Source organism: Sus scrofa, chromosome 15 (genome assembly GCF_000003025.6).
Source record: "Sus scrofa isolate TJ Tabasco breed Duroc chromosome 15, Sscrofa11.1, whole genome shotgun sequence".
Classification (NCBI taxonomy): Eukaryota; Metazoa; Chordata; class Mammalia; order Artiodactyla; family Suidae; genus Sus; species Sus scrofa.
The window spans coordinates 21488445-21507501 of NC_010457.5; the positions used below are offsets into that span (position 1 = coordinate 21488445).

The following is a 19057-nucleotide window of genomic DNA, read 5'->3' on the forward strand; positions in this document are numbered from 1 at the left end:
ATTTCCAATTAAAAGGAGCACAGGAATATTGATTACCATAGTGAAAATATAATTTATTTCTTTGCTTTTTAAATACCTGTAGGATACTTAACATTTTTAATGGCAAAAGTGATAAAAATATTTAAAAGCACATTTAGTTCCTGTTCTACTCCATTTCATTGATTTCTGCTTTTTTATTCTTTTGCAGAAAAAGTTGTAAAATTGATGTCCAACTATAGCTGCCTTTTTGTAATATTATATTTCCGTATGTGAAGAAAGAATTAAATCTCCTACACACATGCTATGGTTTTAATTTTAAAAAGAAGAAAAGTGTTTATGCCTTCATTCCTGCTATTTAAAGGGCAGCATTGCAATTTTTTACAATGAAGTGCTTAATTTTCAGTCTATTACTTTTTTTTTTCAGACTTAAAAGTAGTAGATGCTCAATACATAAATGCGTGAAAAGAAATCAAGGTTTGAGCCATATCAAATATTTCTAGCTCAATATTAGTTTCTACTCCTGAGAACCCCAAAGGTTTTTCTACTGAAAGATCATCCTTCCTAACCACTGACTTTTCCTCTGGTGAGTGAACAAATGGCACTTGTTCCTCAGGAGGGGAGGGATTTCCAGATCCCATCCAATGCTGACTTACTAGCAATAGTTTTGGCTTGGAGTTGGTGATGGCACTGTAGAAGTATAGTTAGTTAAAATAAGGAGATTTGGTGAATTGCCAGCTTCGTCCCCAGATGCTCACAGAATCTAAAGGTCAGCTGTGTTATGAAGATCAAATTAACAATATTGGCTTTGAACTTGGCTTCCAGCTATAGTACCACTTGTTCTTTTCAAGCAGTCCTTCTTGGCCCATGGCTCTACTATTTTCTTAACCTTTGTTTGGAATCTTATTTGACTCCTGGGCAATGGCAACATTTAACTAATTACTAGAAAAGGAAGCCAATTAAACACACCTTGTTCAACTTGAAGTTAACAAAGAATGGCTTCTCCCTCAGCCTGGGGTGAACTTCGTTTGTCTTTCACATATAAGTTCCTCCTGATCCAAGTCTTCTTTTACTAGGAAAGGGTCAAAACAGATTTGGTTTCTAGATACTTCACATTTAACACCACCATGAATCTCTTCTTTTCTCATAATTCCTATCACATTCAGCTTCTGACATTACAATATTAATTTTTTTAGAACTTTTTCTTCTATTATTTAATGATCTATTGATCTCCTCACCTAGACTGCTAGGTTGTCTCTTATGTGAAGGCAATAAACTCATCTAGAGTCCTTCCCAAATCTCCCTCCCCCCCTTCACCTACCTTCCTTCCTTTTTTCTATCATCCAGTATAAGTTGACACCTATCTTTGCAACAGGATGAGGCTTCGAAAATACATAAGAGAATACAAAAGTCTTACAGAACTGTCTATTTCAAGGGAATTACTTTTCCTGTCTCAATGACAGTTAATACTCATGAATAATTATGTATAGATTTATTTTTGTTCTTCAAATTTGAGAGAGATGGTTACAGAGTTTAAATTTATGCAGACTAAATAAACAGTTGATGGACAGTTTTCACTTGCATTATTTCTTAGGAAGCTCACAGATATCATATGCAAATTGATAATATCACCTCTATTGTGTGTGTGATCAAAGCAAAGCTGTTTTATCTTGGCGATAGAAATGTGGGGGTTAGTTTTGTGACGTGCTTTCTACATCAATGTGCAATGGCATTATTTGAGCACATACCACTATTTCTGTTTGAAGCCTAAGAAAATGAAAACCTTATTTTAAATGACACAAGTAATGTGCGTAGACCAGGTTACTAGGTTTACTATTTTTTCTCTCTCTCTACAGTGGATATTCCCCAAAACATGGACAGCCTGTTGTCAAGTTAGTTTTACATCATACTTAGCTATAAAAGTAAGTTTATATCTATTGATATAATAGTCTTGAAAATTAAGAATTGAAATTATGAAAGTAATTGAAAGGTTAAGATTAAATATTATCCAAATCTTCCCAAAAAAACCTTTCTTAGTTTGTTACATTTGTATAATCAATGTATGTAGGTGGAATGCACTGTGTACCAAAAACTGCACTGGGCATTGCAGATATAATGAGAAATGACCAGATTCCTTGACTTACTCATGAGCAAGAAGTTAGTTGGCTAAAATATAAGAACTTTGGGAACACTTAGGAGAAAATGGTGTTTGCAACCTTCTCCTCTTCTGAACTGAAGCTTGAAGATGATGTTTGGCTTGTTAGCAACTCGTGCTAGCTAATCCACCCCAGAAATTTAGGGCTATTGATCTAGTTTGTAGATCACTGAGATTCTTTCAGTGCTCTTTAAACAACAAATGCACGGCTCTAGAGGTGAGTCAACAACTACTCTCCTGGGATGTCTTTTCTCTTTAGGTTTCAGAAGCAGATAGCTAGTTCATCTCCTAGTCCTCACATGGCTGAGATGCAGCCTTCAAAATTAAATACCTTATTCTTAACTCTTAAAGCATAAAGCTGAGCATAGTGCTTTAGTCCAAATATTTTGTGAATAGTTGGTATGTGCTAGACTAGGTGTTTCAGATGCAATGATGAGTGTGAAATGGTCTCACCTTCAATTGAGGTTAAATTCAATTGAGATTAAGATTTGATTTGGTAAATAGCAAATTCAGAGGAAGGTAATAAAATTGACCATTATGTCTCAGGCATTACCAGTTGGGTTTATAATAATAAAATATTATGTCAATTGTATATGTAATAGAGCTAGTAAGTATGTACTTGGAATTTAAAATCCAGATTTAAAAGCTGCTAAGCCGTCATGTGTTCACCAGATTCCTTTGATGCTGAGATGGGTCATTTTAACAGTTCAAAAACTCTATTACACTAGGACCTAATCTTTATAATTGAGATTCTCAATGTTTAGGACTCATCTGGAAGCCTGTTACAGCAAAGATTGTTCAGGACCCAAAAACTCAGTAGGTTTGTGATGGGGCTGGATAATTTGCATTCATACTATCTCAGAAGTGACACTGACCATTGAGTGGCACTGACCTTAGGAATGTTTGTCAAACTTTAGCATACAGGAGAATTACCTGGATGGCTTGTTAAAAGACATTGTTGGGGGTCTGCCATGGAGGTTCAGAAACTCTGGAATAAGGCTAAATAATTTTTATTTCAAACATGCTTTCAGGTGGTGAAAGGTCAGTTTTTGACTCTTCTGGTTCATGGACTGCACTGAGAGCTAAGAAACTATCTAAATAAGTGGATGGAAACAACCTAGTCAGAAACCCAACTTGGGGAAACATAAAACCTTTGATCAAAATATGTACTCTAATTAACTTGGAATTCTCATCCTAGAAGCAGAAAAAAATGTAGGAAACTGAATGGTATAAATCTGATGGACAACTTAAAGAAGTAGTAAGTGCTATAAGTAACAACTGATGATGATACAATAAAAAAGATGTTATGCACTTAGAAGGAGAATGGGGTTGCTTGATAGGTATAGTGATTCCTTTAGCTATCTGTTTACTTAGGGATCCATTTGTTTTTGATTTTTTTAATAGTTCGTCTATGCATTCATTTTAAACATCAGTGTAATACTGATAAAAAGATTAAATGATAGAACGTCTTTAAATGTTATGGGCAGATATAGTGTCCATGTAGAGAAAAATGATGGGCCAGGGTTAAGCCCTGGGGGGAACGCCACGGTTTAGAGGTAGATTTAAGAAGAAAAAAATAAAGAAAATGGAGAAGTGGTTAGCAATGGAGGGTAAACAGGAGAGTGTGGTGTCACAGGAAAGACTTTCCTAGGAGGATTTATTGGTTAATGGATTAGAATGCTGCTGAGAATTCATGTAACATAATGGAAAAATTGACCCCCTGACTTGGCAACATAGAGACCTGGAAGTCATCTTATTGGAGTGTTTCATGAAACCCCAACTGGCTTCCTTACAGAAAGAAGGTATAGTGAGTAAGTTGGGATAGAAATGTACATAATTCATCCATATGCATGTGCATGGATTTTTTTTTTGAAATACAGTTTTGTTTGTTAATGTTTCCTTTCTTATTAATATGACACAATTTTCATTAGCCCAGATTTATGTTACCTTTTAATATCAGGTATCCATCATTATTTTTCTTTTTTCTAAATCATTCTATCTTCATATGATTGTTTTTCCAGGTGAATTTCAAGATATTTTGTCAGTTTAAGGAAAAAGAGTACTGTTAGGATTTTCATTGGAATTACTTTAAATTTTTCTGATTAATCTAAGAAAATGAACATTATTTTTTCCATACTGAATCTAGCTTAACATAAATTCAGTGATTTCCTACATCCTTCAAATGCTCTTATAAATTCTCCAGTAAATTCTGTTGTTTTCTTCCTTTGGACGCTAAAACTTTCTAGTCACTTAATATATCTATTGTCATGGTGAATGTTGCTATTATATAATATATACATTTTAATTGTGGCAAGTTACCCATAACATAAAGCTTAACATTTTAATAATTTTTAAGTGTATGGTCAGTGGTATTAAGTATATTCATATTCACATTGTTGTGCAGCCACCATCACTATCCATCTCCAGGACTTTTTTCATCTTCTCAAATCAAAACTCCATACCTATTAAACAATAACTCCCTCATAGATACTTTCCATGTCTATGAATTGGACTATGCTAGGTAATTTATATAAGTAGGCTCGTACAATATTTGTCCATTTCTACTGGTTTATTCCAGTTAATATGATGTCTTCAGGGTTCTTCCATGTTGCAGTATGTATCAGAATTTCCTTCTTCTTAAAGATGAATAATATTCCATTGTAGGTGTACACTGCATTTCATTTTTTTTTCATTCATCAGTCTATGGGCAGCTGGGTTCCTTCCACATTTTGGCTATGGTGAATAATGCTGCTTTGAACATGACTGTACAATTATCTGTTCAAATCCTTGTTTTCAGTTTTGGGGGAATATACCCAGAGGTAGAATTTCTGAATCACGATGATTCTTTTTTAGACTTTTTGGAAACTGCCGTATTGTTTTTCCATGACAGAAACAACAATGTCATTCCCACCAACACTGTACAGTGTTCCAACTTCTTCACATCCTTTTAAACACTTGCTATTTTCTGTTTTCTTAATAATTGCTGTCCTAATGTGTGCGTAGTAGTATCTTATGGTTTGGATTTGCCTTGCCTTACTGATTAGTGATTTTGAGAGTCTTTTCGTGTTCTATGGGCCATTCATATATCATCTTTGGAGAAATGTCTACCCGAATTTTTTGCCTATTTTTTTTTATTATATAATATCCTTCTTTGTCTTTTGCAACTATTTTCAACTCAGAGACTAAATTATCTGATATTATTACAGCTACCTTGCTCTCTTTTGTGTTATTTGTGTGAAATATCCTTTTCTTTATTTCACTTTCAGTGTCTGTGTTTCATAGAGCTAAAATGAATCTCTTTTGGACAGCATATAGTTGAATTTTGTATTTTTTGTTTATTTGTTTGTTTGGTTAGTTTTTTTTTTAATCCATTTCGACAATCTATGTTTTTTGGTTGGGGACTTTATCCATTTGTTTAAAATAATTACTCATAGGAAGGGACTTAGTGTTATCATACAGACTATATATTTTATAGATTTTTGTCCCCTTATTTCCTCTTTTACAGCCTTCTTTTTTATTTTGTTGATATTTTTGTGTGGCATGTTTTGATATCCTTCTCATTTTCTTTTGTGTCTATTTTATAGGCTTAATGTGTGGTTACCATGAGGATTACATATAGCATCTCAAAGTTTTACTATATTTTTAAGTAATATAAACATAACATCAATTGCCTGCAAACCTTGATTCCTTTTCAGCTCCATCTTTCCTACTTTATTATTAATGTTGTGAATTGTCTTTATATTGTATACTTATTAACATATAAATCTTTTTATTTTTTATTTAATTATGTAGAAAAATAAAATGTAGAGATAGAAGCCAAAATTATAGTAATAATCATTTTTATATGTGTTTTCATATTTATCTTTGTGAGAAACTTTGTATTTTCATATAACCTCAAGTTACTGTTTAGCTATTTTTTCACTTAAAGTTGAAGGACTTCTTTTGGCATTTCTTATAGAGCAAGTGTAGTGGATATGAGGTCACTTATCTTTTATTTGTCTGGGAATGTCTTAAATTCTCCCTCATTTTCAAAGAAACTTTTTGCTGGACATGAATTTTTTTTTTTTTTTTCAGTACTTGTATGTGATGAGTCACTTTTTCTTCTTTCAAGATCTTTTGTCTCTGTCTTTTAATAGATTAATTATAATGTTTCAGTGTAGGTCTCTGAGTTTATCTTACTTGGAATTCATTGATCTTCTTGTGTTTTTATATCCATGTTTCCTCAAATTTGAAGAGTTTCAGCTACTATTTCTTCAGATAAGCTCTCAGACATTTTCTTTCACTCTCTTTTTCTTCTCCTAGAATTTCCATCATATGTATACTGCTGTACTAAATGCTAACCAATAAGTCTCTAAGGTTCTGCTTACTTTTCTCCTTTCTTTTTCTTTTAGCTCCTCAAACTTGATAATTTCAAATGACCTGTCTTCAAGGTCACTGATTCTTTTTTCTACTGAGCCTCCAGTTGAATCCCTTTACTGAATTTTTCAACTCAGGTGTAATTTTCAACTCCAGAATTTTCTGTTTTTTTTTTTTTAATAATTTCCATATCTTTGTTAATATTTTTATTAGCTTCATGTATTCTTTGCCAATTTCCTTTAATTCTTTGTCCATGCTTCCCTGTAGCACTTACAGCATACTTCTGATTGCTGTTTTAAAGTCTCTTTAATAAATTTAAAACATTTGTTATTTTACAGTTACTTTCTAGGGCTTTATTTTGTTCTTTAAATGGACTATATTCTCCTGTTTCTTTGTATGCCTTATTTCCTTTTGCTGAAAATTGAGCATTTGAAAATATAGCTACCTCTTCCAGTCTTTGGAGAATGGCTCTGTACAGAGTTTGTTCTTTAGTCAGTCTATCAGGAAGCCTCAAGATATTCTCAGGTCTTTTTGCAGCTTTTGTCTTGGGCCGATGTATGTTTCCCCCCATCCCACCCAAACTCCCCTGTAGAGATGAATATTTTTAAATGCCTTAATATCTTTAAGAGTTGCACCTTGCACTTTCTTAAGGTCCGAGGTGTTCTACTATATATCCCTGCTAGTAATCTCTTGTTCTCCAATGTTGCTCCTGCAGTTTTCATGTGCAATGGAAACTTCCACTGCCTTTCATGCCTTTGAATCTGAGATCCAAACTATGCTACTTTTTCTTTCAGGCAAGATGGGAACTAGTCCCTCAGGGAGCTCACAGATAGGCTAGAGCATGCAAACAAGTTCCACTCTTTTCTTCCATCTGAAGGAAAGAATTGGCGATTGAACCACTTCCTTCTGCTCATGCTGCTCTGTGTCAGGGAGGGAATGTGGGCATTAAAAAAATGCCATGAAATTTCCTACATTTTGGAATGTGACTTTTCTAGATTGGGCATTTGCTTGGTTGCTGCAGATGCTTAACTGATTTTCAGAGCTCCAGTAATGATGTTTTAATCAGTTTGTAGTTGATTACTTGATATTTCCGTGGGGGACTGAGGGCCTGGAACTTTCTAGGCTGCCATCTTGATATCAAATCTATTTGCTTTTTTTTTAAAATTTTTTTTTATTTATTTTTTTTTTATTTTCCCACTGTACAGCAAGGGGGTCAGGTTATCCTTACATGTATACATTGCAATTACAGTTTTTCCCCTTTTTTTAGTGCTTTTTTTATTTGCAATTTTAGTTGTGGTTTTGAAGCCTAAACAGGTTCAAAATCACAGATGATCAGCCAAACCTCTAAACTATGATGGTAGGAATGTGAAACTATTACTGAAAAATACGTTGATGATAGCTGTCATCTTTATTTTATTTCTCATTTAATGGTGATCCGTCTACAAACAAACATAATTATCAGGGAGTGATAAATGCCAAATTATAATTGAGATAATTGCTAGTTCTTTTATAAACCAATTAATGGTGAACAAATAAAACCAAATCAGAATTTAAAAAAATAATAAAATAAAGCAATAAAAAACTCTCAATTTACATTTCTAACATGCTCATGGCTAATGCTGATGCTGTTATCTGTAGTTCACACTATGAGCAGCAATGATTCAGCACTGTCTCATGTATATACTGACAGCACAAAGCTATAACAGACATCATTTTAAAAAATGTATAACTGGTGATCATTAACCAAAAATATGTACTTTGTGTAGCATAGAGTCCTCTAATTAGAGAAGCATGATAAATGAGGAACTGGTGAATGTCCATGCATGTAATGGGCAGTTCTAGGAAGCAGTAGGTATTACAAGTATTGAACGTCAAATTAAATTTGAAAAACAATCTCTATGATTGTATTTTCTTTATTGATATTCTTAGATGTTGTAGGGAACTATCACTATAGTTCCTAATTGTGGATGTTATTTTACAAAATTTAATTATTATTTATTTCGAGGTCCTGCATTTAATTCACCAAAATTTTATCTAGTATATTTGCGGCTATTTCTTTATCTAAATTGAGTTTAAATTTTTTTAATGTGCTTTCTTTTTCAGACGTACTATGAAGACAATGTAAACATAATAAAAATTTAGATTTTGTTTTTCTTTTAACTCTAAAGTGTTTCAAATGGTATAGGAATTATTTGTATCTTGGAAGCAAAATCTGTGGCCCCGTGTTTTTGTGGAGATACTTAAAAATTATTTCATCTTCTTTTATGTTTACTGGCCTATTCCAGCTTGTAAATTTTGTCAATTTTTTTTTTTTTTGCTAAAAGAAAAAATGAACACTTTGTTGAATTTTCTATACCTAAGTGTTTATTTTTATATGAACTTTCTACTTAAAAAAGTAAAGAAATCATCTTATTCCTGTTGTCTTTCCATATTTTTGCCTGTGTAGTTGTGTAATCCCACCATATCCAAAACCTCATTTTTTTTTAGGAAATTCTGACTGAATGTTCAAAGAAAAAAATTTCTATCAGTACAAGGAAATTAATAACTTCTCCCTTCATTTCTCATAGAACATTTTTGTGGTTTCCTATTTTACCCTTATTTATGTAACTTTGTACTATGTTAGTGATAAGCAAAATTTTTACTAGGGAAAATTCTTTTAGTCATTGGGGAAAGTTCTTATTTTTATTTTTTGTCTTTTTAGGGCTGTACCTGCAGCATATGGAAGTTCCCAGGCTAGGTGTCGAATTGGAGCTGATCTACACCACAGCTCGCAGCAATGCCAGATCCTTAACCCACTGAGCGAGGCCAGGGATCAAACCCATGTCCTCATGGATACTAGTCAGGTTCATTACTGCTGAGCTACGACAGGAACTTCAGTTCTTATTTTAATTTGTATTTCCAGATGTATCTAATGCAGTATTCTGTATTCTACAAGATTTCAGTGCATTATGTTAAATAGAATGGTTTAAAGAGAATTGGCCAGTTCTTCAGTGCCCATATCTCAAGGTTTTACATACCAGAGCTGGCTAAACTTTTCTAAGAATGATATAAAAGGATTTTTATTAATTTTAAAAATAATTTGCCTGGTGGCTTTTAACTCAAAAAATGCTATGCCCTTCTAATATCATGAAATAATATAGAACATTTACAAGAATTTTAACTTTCTTCAAAATATTTTATAATTATTAAGTGTAAATGTCCTCAGACTGTTTCTTGACCTGTTCACAGTTGAGATTATAGTTGTGAATGTGACCTCCATGAGTAAAGCTAAATCATTTAAATACAAAATAATTCAAATTTCTAAGATATTTAGCAGGAAATTCCACAAAAATATTGTGGATTGAATGTCTTTCCCCTTTTTTTTAGGAATTGATTGAATTCATTTCAGAAAATGGTAAGTCAGGTGATGAAGTCTTAAGCACATCAGAAGGGTTTTAAAGCACTTAAATAAATACAAGGAGGGGAATAAACGAAAAACAAAGATTTGAATTTTTGAATGATTGGTGAGAGTATGTTGAGAATCAAACAAGTTAAGAATTGATATATTCAATGTTAATAATCTAAACCTAAAAGTTTAACTTCACCTTTTTAATGATATTTTAAATGTCCTTCCTTGTGGTTCTTAGGAAGCAGACATATGATAGAAGAAAATCTTGTTTTATTGAAATGTATGCTCATCCAATCTATAGACATCATTTCAATACCTTGATTTTCTCCCTTCTTTCTTGCTCTCAATCACTTTTTGATACAATTTTAATATGGAGGTATCATATTTCTTCTCAAGATGCATATAGCAGATGAATGTGGAGTTTTTTAATGGGTAGTACAAGTGGAATTTATACTTATATTAATTGTATATATTTATATCCTTTACCTTATTTTTAAGAAAATTGAATTTGTTGGTTTGGCTTTTTTCCTGATTTTGCCAAATGAAATGATATATAATAAACCTTGCTTATGATTTCTAGCAATTTTTCCTTTGTATTTGAATAAATTTAAAATGTATTTGGATTTAGGTAAACTAGGTGTATTGTGGACACCCTTGTTTTATAAGCTAAACTGTTCTTTGAAAGGTGATGAGTAATTTCATTGACAGTAAGTGCAACATAAAGAGCTAAGTTGCAGATTCAGTTTAGTTTAATCTGCAGCACGGGAATGTCCCTAGACAACTGCAGCACTGAATTTCCTCTAGAATGGACACAAGGGTTTTAACTGATGCATCTAAAAGACTGACTAAAAGACTGACTTTAAAAGCAACTTTCTATATAAATTATTAGATAGTTGTTCTTGCACCTTCAAACCTCTCCTGGGTATGTAATATCCCAACATTGACTCTCTTAGGCTTACAAAGCATTCAGATGACCACACTTCCAGCTCATACTGCTGCCTAGCTCTGTAGATGTCCTGCAGGCTTGGCATGTATGTTTTCAATGTTGGTTGGATGGTGTGAGAAAAAGAATATATCTATATCTATATGTAGATATAGATATATGACTGGTCACTTCGCTGTACAGTAGAATTGACAGAACACTGTAAATCAATTATAATGGAAAAAATAAAAAATCATATAAATTTAAAAGAATAAAACTGAAAAAGAAAAGAAAAGCAGAGCCAATTAGAATCACTTCTTCAACAGGAGCTATTGAGGTTGTTGAAGAAGAAGGGAATCTGAAGAATGGCAACTGTATTTTGGGATCCAATTATCAGTTAAATGAAGCTAAAAATAATTTCAGTCAAATTAATCATAGCAAGTATCAACACTTAAAAGTACTATTAATGTGTATTTAATTAATGGCATAGTTCTCTATACCCTTTCATGTACCATTTATACCACTTAATTAATTGGGCAATTATTTCCTAGCACGTATTAAGAGAACCAGTGATTTTTTAAGTGACCTAAGGAACATAAAGTTATCTAAGATGTGCTTATTACTTTAAGGAGCATGACGGCTTTAAGGAATCACCACCATCATCATCATTATCATCATCAAAACTGCTATCATTCATTCATTCATTCTATTGTTTATTATATATGGCATACCTAGTATGTACCAAACACCATTTAAAATGCTGGGGATGGGAGTTCCCGTCGTGGCGCAGTGGTTAACGAATCCGACTTGGAACCATGAGGTTGCGGGTTCGGTCCCTGCCCTTGCTCAGTGGGTTAACGATCCGGCGTTGCCGTGAGCTGTGGTGTAGGTTGCAGACGCGGCTCAGATCCCGCGTTGCTGTGGCTCTGGCGTAGGCCGGTGGCTACAGCTCTGATTCAACCCCTAGCCTGGGAACCTCCATATGCAGAGGGAGCGGCCCAAGAAATAGCAACAACAACAACAACAAAAAAGACAAAAAAAAAAAAATGCTGGGGATATGGCTGAGAAAGGTCATCTGGATTCCTGACATTAGGAAGATTCTAATTCTAGAGAGCTGAGACAGATATAAAGGAACATTTAAATAGTTTAATATATTATTTTAGATATATAATTAATGAAATACAGCATAATATATACTTATAAGTGATAATGCTGTCAAGAAATATAAATATAACTGAGAGGCTAGAAGGGAATGCATACTGTTATTTCAGAGAGGGTGGTCAGGCAAGGCTTCCCAAAGGAGCATTTGAGATTGAATCTTGAAAAAATGGGCCAGAGAGAAAGGGTTATATGTGCAAGTGAACTGAGGAAGAAAATTCCGAGCAATTCACTAAGTGTGAACTTTCTTATTGTACATTAAAATAAGAGCTTTGTTTGAATAATTTGTTTTCATCCTTGTTACATTTTAAAATACTTATTATTCCAGTTGTTCAGAAAAAAAAAATCCTAGGCATAGAGAAATGTGGAAAGAAGCATGTTTGAAACCTCATAGTTATTAAGTAGCAGATTTGGTCTCAAATCTATTGGTACAATGTATTTTAGGAATTTTTTTTCTCAGAAGGATAATTATATCTGGCTTGTATCGGTGGGGGGAAATTTCCAAGAGAAGAGATATTTGGTCATGATGGTGAATGATGGACAATGTCTGTAAGTGAAAGGAATTGGATGGAGAAAAATTGAGAGTGGAACAGTGATGTGGAGTTTGAAGCGTCTGAGACGTGTGTGGTGAATGGTCAATAGAACATCATAGGGAGCTCAAAAAAAGATCAGGCTGGATAAGAAAACTGGATCTTGGCTCTAGACAATTGTTATTCTAGACTCTCAGGTTTGCACTTAATTCTTTTGCTAGTGTATAGACATTAGAGGATTTTGTGGAATAAACTGACATAAGTAAAACCATGTTTTAGAAATATTATAATGGTAACGGAATTTAAGGTAAATGGAAAATAGAGAATGATAGTAAGAATTCCTTAAGTCTAGGATTCCTTAACAGCATCTTGTAGATTCCTTGGGCATTGATGAGTCATGTTAGAGGGGCTCCACATTCTCATATGTATCACTTTATGAACAGAAAAGTATTTTTTACTCAAACATGTTTTACCATTTTAAAAATGGTATCTATTTTTTCTAATCTTTATTACTAAGAAATACTTTATTTGAAAACTTTACAGAATTCAGAATAGTTTTTATATAATTGTGAATTTTCTCAAATAAAAGGTGTTGAATACAACTGTTATTATGTAGGAATTAGAATCATTCTTTGATTCATTCATTGATTTCTTGATGGATTCATGATTTATCTTAGAATGAATCATTTTTAGAACAGTATGTTATAGTGGCGAGTGTGTTTTCTGAAGCTAGATTTTGATGAACTGGACACTGAGATATGTCACTTATTAACAGTAAGTAGATTTACATCTCTAAACCTCATTTTTCTTATCTGCAAATTTGTGAAAACAACAGTAATCCCACCTGATTCTAATGAAGATTTTGTGAGATTATGAATATAAAGCCCATAGTACAATACCAAACATATAATATGATATCTGTTATTACTATTAGACAATGTTTGATAGACATTACGTAGTTGCATCATATTCAGAAAGTGAAAAGCCCACTCTTAATTCATTTCCCTAACAATATGCCTTGAGTTCTAGTGACAGTGAATCAAGATCAGAATCAGTAGATCTAAAATTATAATCTACTCTTGATTCCTTGACTGGACTGAAATGTCCATTATAATGGTTTACATTCATTTTTCCTTTTTCTTATACCTCCTTCAGAGTTAATAAACATGAAAGCTTTTATGATTCTTGGCCCAACTCACTCCCTATTGTTTGTCACCCCTTCTTTCATTATTTCTTGGTTCTTGGGATGAGTGTTTCAAACTTTCTAACCATCATAGGCTTCTATTTCTTTCTAATCTGTCATTCTGGCTTCTGAGTAGCATTAAGTGGATCCTAAAGATGGAAAATATCTGGCCATCACATCACACATATTTTTTTTAATGGCCACTTTCAAGGCATATGGAAGTTCCTGGGGCCAGATATTGAACCTCAGCCTTAACTGCAACCTATACCACAGCTGTGGCAAAGCTGGATCTGTTAATCCACTGCAGTGGGCCAGGGATCAAACCTGTGCCTCCACAGTGAACAGAGACACTGCTGTCAGATTCTTAACCCATTCCACCTCAGCAAGAACTCCCACATCACACAGAAGAAACTCACCTAAGAAACCTGCAGTCACATTGCATTCCAGAAAAGTGTTTATGGTGCTAAGACAACTGCTGTTTGTCATGATGTTACTTTGATGCTGATGACTTGATGAATTTATCCATTGTCTCAATTTTTGTGGAATAAGTTTATGAATGGAAATTCTAACCCAAATCCAAGAGGAATAGAGATTTTAGATAATAAGATTAATAAATGTGGGAGAGAGGCATGGAGTAAGCCATTAAAAAAAAAAATGGAATTGACCTCTGCTGCATTTGGTTCATCAGGGTGGAAGACAAACCTCAAGCTACTGATCTGAGAAGGGGAAAAACAATAACAAAATACCTTTTATGCATGGTTTCTTTGTGCATTTGTTTAGGACATAGTTCTTTAAGTCCAAAAGGTTTATAGCAGAATTAAATTCCAACATCACTGAATGAAAATTGGCATTTGTGCTTTAACCTGTGAGTCACAAGAACACATTTATAGTTTATCAAATGTTTGCTATTTTATTTATCTTTGTTTAAAGGAAGGCTATGGTTTTTGGGGTGGTTTGTATACACAGCAGTGAACAGGAAACTTTTATGTTTTGTCTCGTTTGTCCCCAGATCACTTGGCTATTTCTGAAGAAAGGAGGCTTTATGGAGCAAAAGGGGTTGGGGTTGTTTAGGAAGAAAGAAACAAGAGGCTTAGTGTTTTATAAATTTTATTACAAAGAAAACCTGGCATTCATTTCAAATCAGTGTGGTCTAGTCTTTATTTTGGTGAATTATGCTTACAAATCAACAAAGTAGAACACAGATCATCTTAAAAAATGAAAAGCTTTCCTATATGTGTTGTAAGAATTGCTCAAGTTTATCTTTCTGCATCAATCATACTTCCTTGCCAGTATCATGCATGCTGCCCAGGGAGAGGATGTCATTAACCATATGGTATAGAATCACTCATTTAGTTTAGTTACTACATCCTGTTGATTTTTATGTGTGGTAGGGGGACTATTTAAAAAGGACCTTTGGGGTTGACAAATATGCACTGCTTTGCAGTGAGGGGCATTTTGAATGATTTTTCCTATCTCTAGACTTCTTTCTCCCTTATCAGATAGAAAAGTAGTCTATGGTGCTTCCAGAATATCAGTATTTATATCTTTATAGTAGATTCCATTGTAGCAAGAAAAAATTGTAAATGGGCACACTTTATTTCCATATTTTGCAGAGTATTTTGGCTATTATCCTAGTGTTTAGAGGCAATGTATTTTAATGCCATTTATATTTTGGACAGCAAGCATAAAGCTTTTCTGGTTTATCTCTTGGAGAAATAAGATTCCCCTCCCCCAAAGATAGCCATTTGTAATAAATGCACCTTTGAATAATTAAATGAGCTACCGAAGAAGAAAAGGATTCTAATCAGCTTTCAAACTGTGATTCCTCCATGCACTGAATCATTCCTTTATGAATACATTTCTCTTGGAGCATGTATAATTATGAAACTTCTTCTTTTTTTTTTTTTCTGTCTTGGTAGGAACTGGGAAGTAACAGCCCTCCACAGAGAAACTGGAAGGGAATTGCTATTGCCCTGCTGGTGATTTTAGTTGTATGTTCACTCATCACTATGTCAGTCATCCTCTTAACCCCAGGTAATCCGTCTTTATTACTCTCTTATGATGGTATTGTGGATGATAATTTCACATTCAAATGCCTTAAGAGGGTAGTCGTTTGTGGTGTCTTAGGGCACATTAGCATTGGTTGGAATAAAAAAATGCATAACCAGACATTTTGCAAATGGCACGGTAATTCTGTGGTTTAAATATCACGCAAGATATTTTGGGACAGCTGAAATGTAAAATACATATATTGAGAATACCAAGGAGACCTTTGTTCTCCATTGCTACTTAGAGACTTGTTATGTTTGTCAATTTAATAGAAGCAGGGGGATATTTGACTTTCTTTGTGGGTGGAGATGAGGGAGTAGAGTTTGGAAGTTTCCATCTGTAGGAGATAGTCCAATGCTAATGACATAAGGGAGGATTTGACACAGAAGGTTAGATCAAAAGAGATCCAGCTAAGTCTCTAAATATAGACACCTCTACTTTCTTTCTCTTTTCTTTTTCCTCTGTAGTTTTTACATTCTCAGTTTCTCTCTGTCTAAAGACCCTCTCCAAACTTTGCCCTTGTAATATTCTTTAAATTGTGTTCTTGAGATTAAAGATTTGAACATTAATATATAAATTATCAATAGGCTTAATTCTTTTGGGGGATTAATTCCATACTCAGAAGTTTTACTGCTCTTTAGTAGGTGCTAATACAGAAGGCTTAGAAAAGCTGCTCACATTTTAAACTCCCAAACTGTCTCCCAAGAACAACAGCAACAACAAAATATTTGGCATGCTGCTACAACCCATCCAGCTATGTTTCTTAAAGACTGCTCACCAAATATGGGTCAGCATTATAAAAAAATAGTCATTTCTCTAATAGGATTGAACTAGTCCAGAAATCAACTGATATTATGCAGCCTGTTGTTAAACACTAAGTATACTTCATTTCCTGCCCCAGTTTTGTTATTTCCACGCCCCTTAAACATGTTGAACTTATTTCCTCATGTACAACATGTGATTAACGAAAGCTCTCTTTCACAGAGTAACTTAGTCAACTAATTATGGTGAGTAATTATACCAAATAGCAATATCAGTTGCTCCAATATGGTACTTTGTGAAATATACTGTCTTAGTAAGAACGTTGGCTTTGAAATGTGTAGATTTGCAAAAATACGGTTTTTAATTATTATTTAACATATGAAGAGATTGAGAAAGAAATTAAGGCAGTCAGCAGAGAGAAAAGGGGAGAGAAGGAGAGTCTAAAAAGAAAGAAAGGAAAACATTTTCCCTGTAAAGAGCTGACTTATCCATTATTCTCTTCAGGAACCATCTTTTAACTTCCTCATTTGTACATCTGCGGTACAGTGTAATTGAGCAATGTGAAGGCTGTAAGTTGCTGCCAGTTGCCAAGAATCCTTATGTTCAGCATAGTGTTTCACTTAAACATAGGAATTTTGACATAATTATTAAAAAATGAATGACTTCTTCTGTTGGTGTCTGTCAAACAGATGGAAGAAATTGGTGTCATAAAATGCCTGTGTATTTCTCTTGAACTTTCTTCCATCAAATTCTAGCATCCTTTCCCCAGTGATTCACTTTCTCAGATTTTCTTGTTCACTCTCTGAGGCTATGGTGATGCTTTGGGGCCTGTGAGAATTTGATATAACAAAGACCTTGTAGAGTTAATCACTCACTAAATGAAACTTCCTCTATCCAATCCTTTTCAAGTTGTCCTATTAATAAAAACATCGTATGGTTGCATTCATTTTGTCATGTACTTATTCATTTCTGAAAGCAAGAAGTTAAACAAGACGTTTGAGTTCTGGCTCTAAAATAACTAGTTTTGTGAAGTTGGCTAGTAATTGAGCCTTGCCCGTCACTTTACTCATCTGTATTATGGGGGCAACTCATAGTTCCAATTTTACAGAGTCACTATGAGGGATAAATGAGATAATAAAATGGAGATGTTAGGTACAGTGGGTAGATTTCTGTTGCCATTTTTCTTATTATTTTTATATTAAGTACTTACCACCAGACACAGTGAGGGAGATTTCTAAAAAAAAATATTAAGTCTTTCAGAAATATGGATCTGTGATTTCAGTTTTAAATTACAGCAGGTGGAAAAGTACTAAATATTTAATTCGGAGTCAGTATTTCAGTGGTCTGTTCATTCATTTATTCATATATTAATAGGTAATCATGGAGGTCTTACAACATTCTAGGTACAATCGTATTTGGCCTTGCCATCCCCTGCTTCATATTTGTCACTTCCAATCTCCTTTTCCACCAAACCACACATCCTCACCCAAAGAGTTAATTTCATATGAGAGTAATCATACAAATGGAAATGGCAATTATTATATAGATTTACAATTTACTATTTATTTTACATACCACATATTCAAATGTCTTTGGATTTCACTGTTATTTTTGGCAGGAGTGTTATGAAAAAGGTCAGTATGCTTGAGTAGAAAAACTATTGCCACAGAAAGCAATTGACTTGTATTCTACACTCTGTTTGTAAACTCAATGTCACCAGGGGTTGGAAGATTATATAAATTGATGACATGGATAAATGTAATGATGGTGGTTAGGAATTTGCTTGAGTGATGAACAAGAAAATATCGGCCTGGCTATATGGCCTTCAGAATGGTCTCAAACCCAACGGCAGAGTGAAATACAAGGCCAGAAAACTAACAATTTGTGTTCCAAGACCTGAGTCCTAAGCCTGCAAGTCCTCATAGAAGTTAGTCTTGCCTCCCTCATGAGACAGGAAAAAACCCTGAGTTTGTTTAACCTCTGAGTCTGAGGGCTAGAATGTGCATCAAGACCATGAGTGCAGACTTTTGATTTAGTATTTATATGTGCCTATGCATGTCTATGGTCAGACTACTGTGTACTGAGCCTTCCTCTTCTTTTTTTAAAATTTTATTTAGGTTTTTATTTTTTCTGCTGTAGTTGATTTTCAGTGTTATGTAATTTTTGCTGTACAGCAAAGTGACCCAGTCATATATATATGTTCTTTTCCTCACATTATCCTCCATCATGTTCCATCACAAGTGACTAGATATATTTCCCTGTGCTAATGGCAGGAACTTACTGGTTATCCACTCCAAATGCAATAGTTCCTCTTCTAACTCTCAGACCTGAGATACCTCCACGAATAGACCTGCAAGGGAAGAACTCCAAGTAAAGGAATAACATGCAACATCCCCCTCTAATCTTCCCATTGCCCACAGATATGTACCCAAGGCCCAGCTGTCTAGGTAAATAAGTCAGGCAGATGGAAACTTTCAACCAGGTAGAGGAATTCATGTCAGGAGGGGAAACTTCTGATTCTGAAATAATTCAGGATGATACTTGACTTTTTATGATTGACTCTAGAACAATCCTTTCA

The 19057-nt window shown here is 34.0% G+C and overlaps 1 protein-coding gene across 1 annotated transcript in view; it reads left to right on the top strand.

Annotated features, from left to right (window-relative positions):
* The window catches only part of DPP10 (dipeptidyl peptidase like 10), a 646290-nt gene that overhangs the window by 122745 nt on the left and 504488 nt on the right, over window positions 1–19057 (top strand). The window contains 2 exon segments of the mRNA XM_021075451.1: window positions 1833–1898; window positions 15588–15702. Of these exon segments, the coding sequence (XP_020931110.1) occupies window positions 1833–1898; window positions 15588–15702 (181 nt within the window).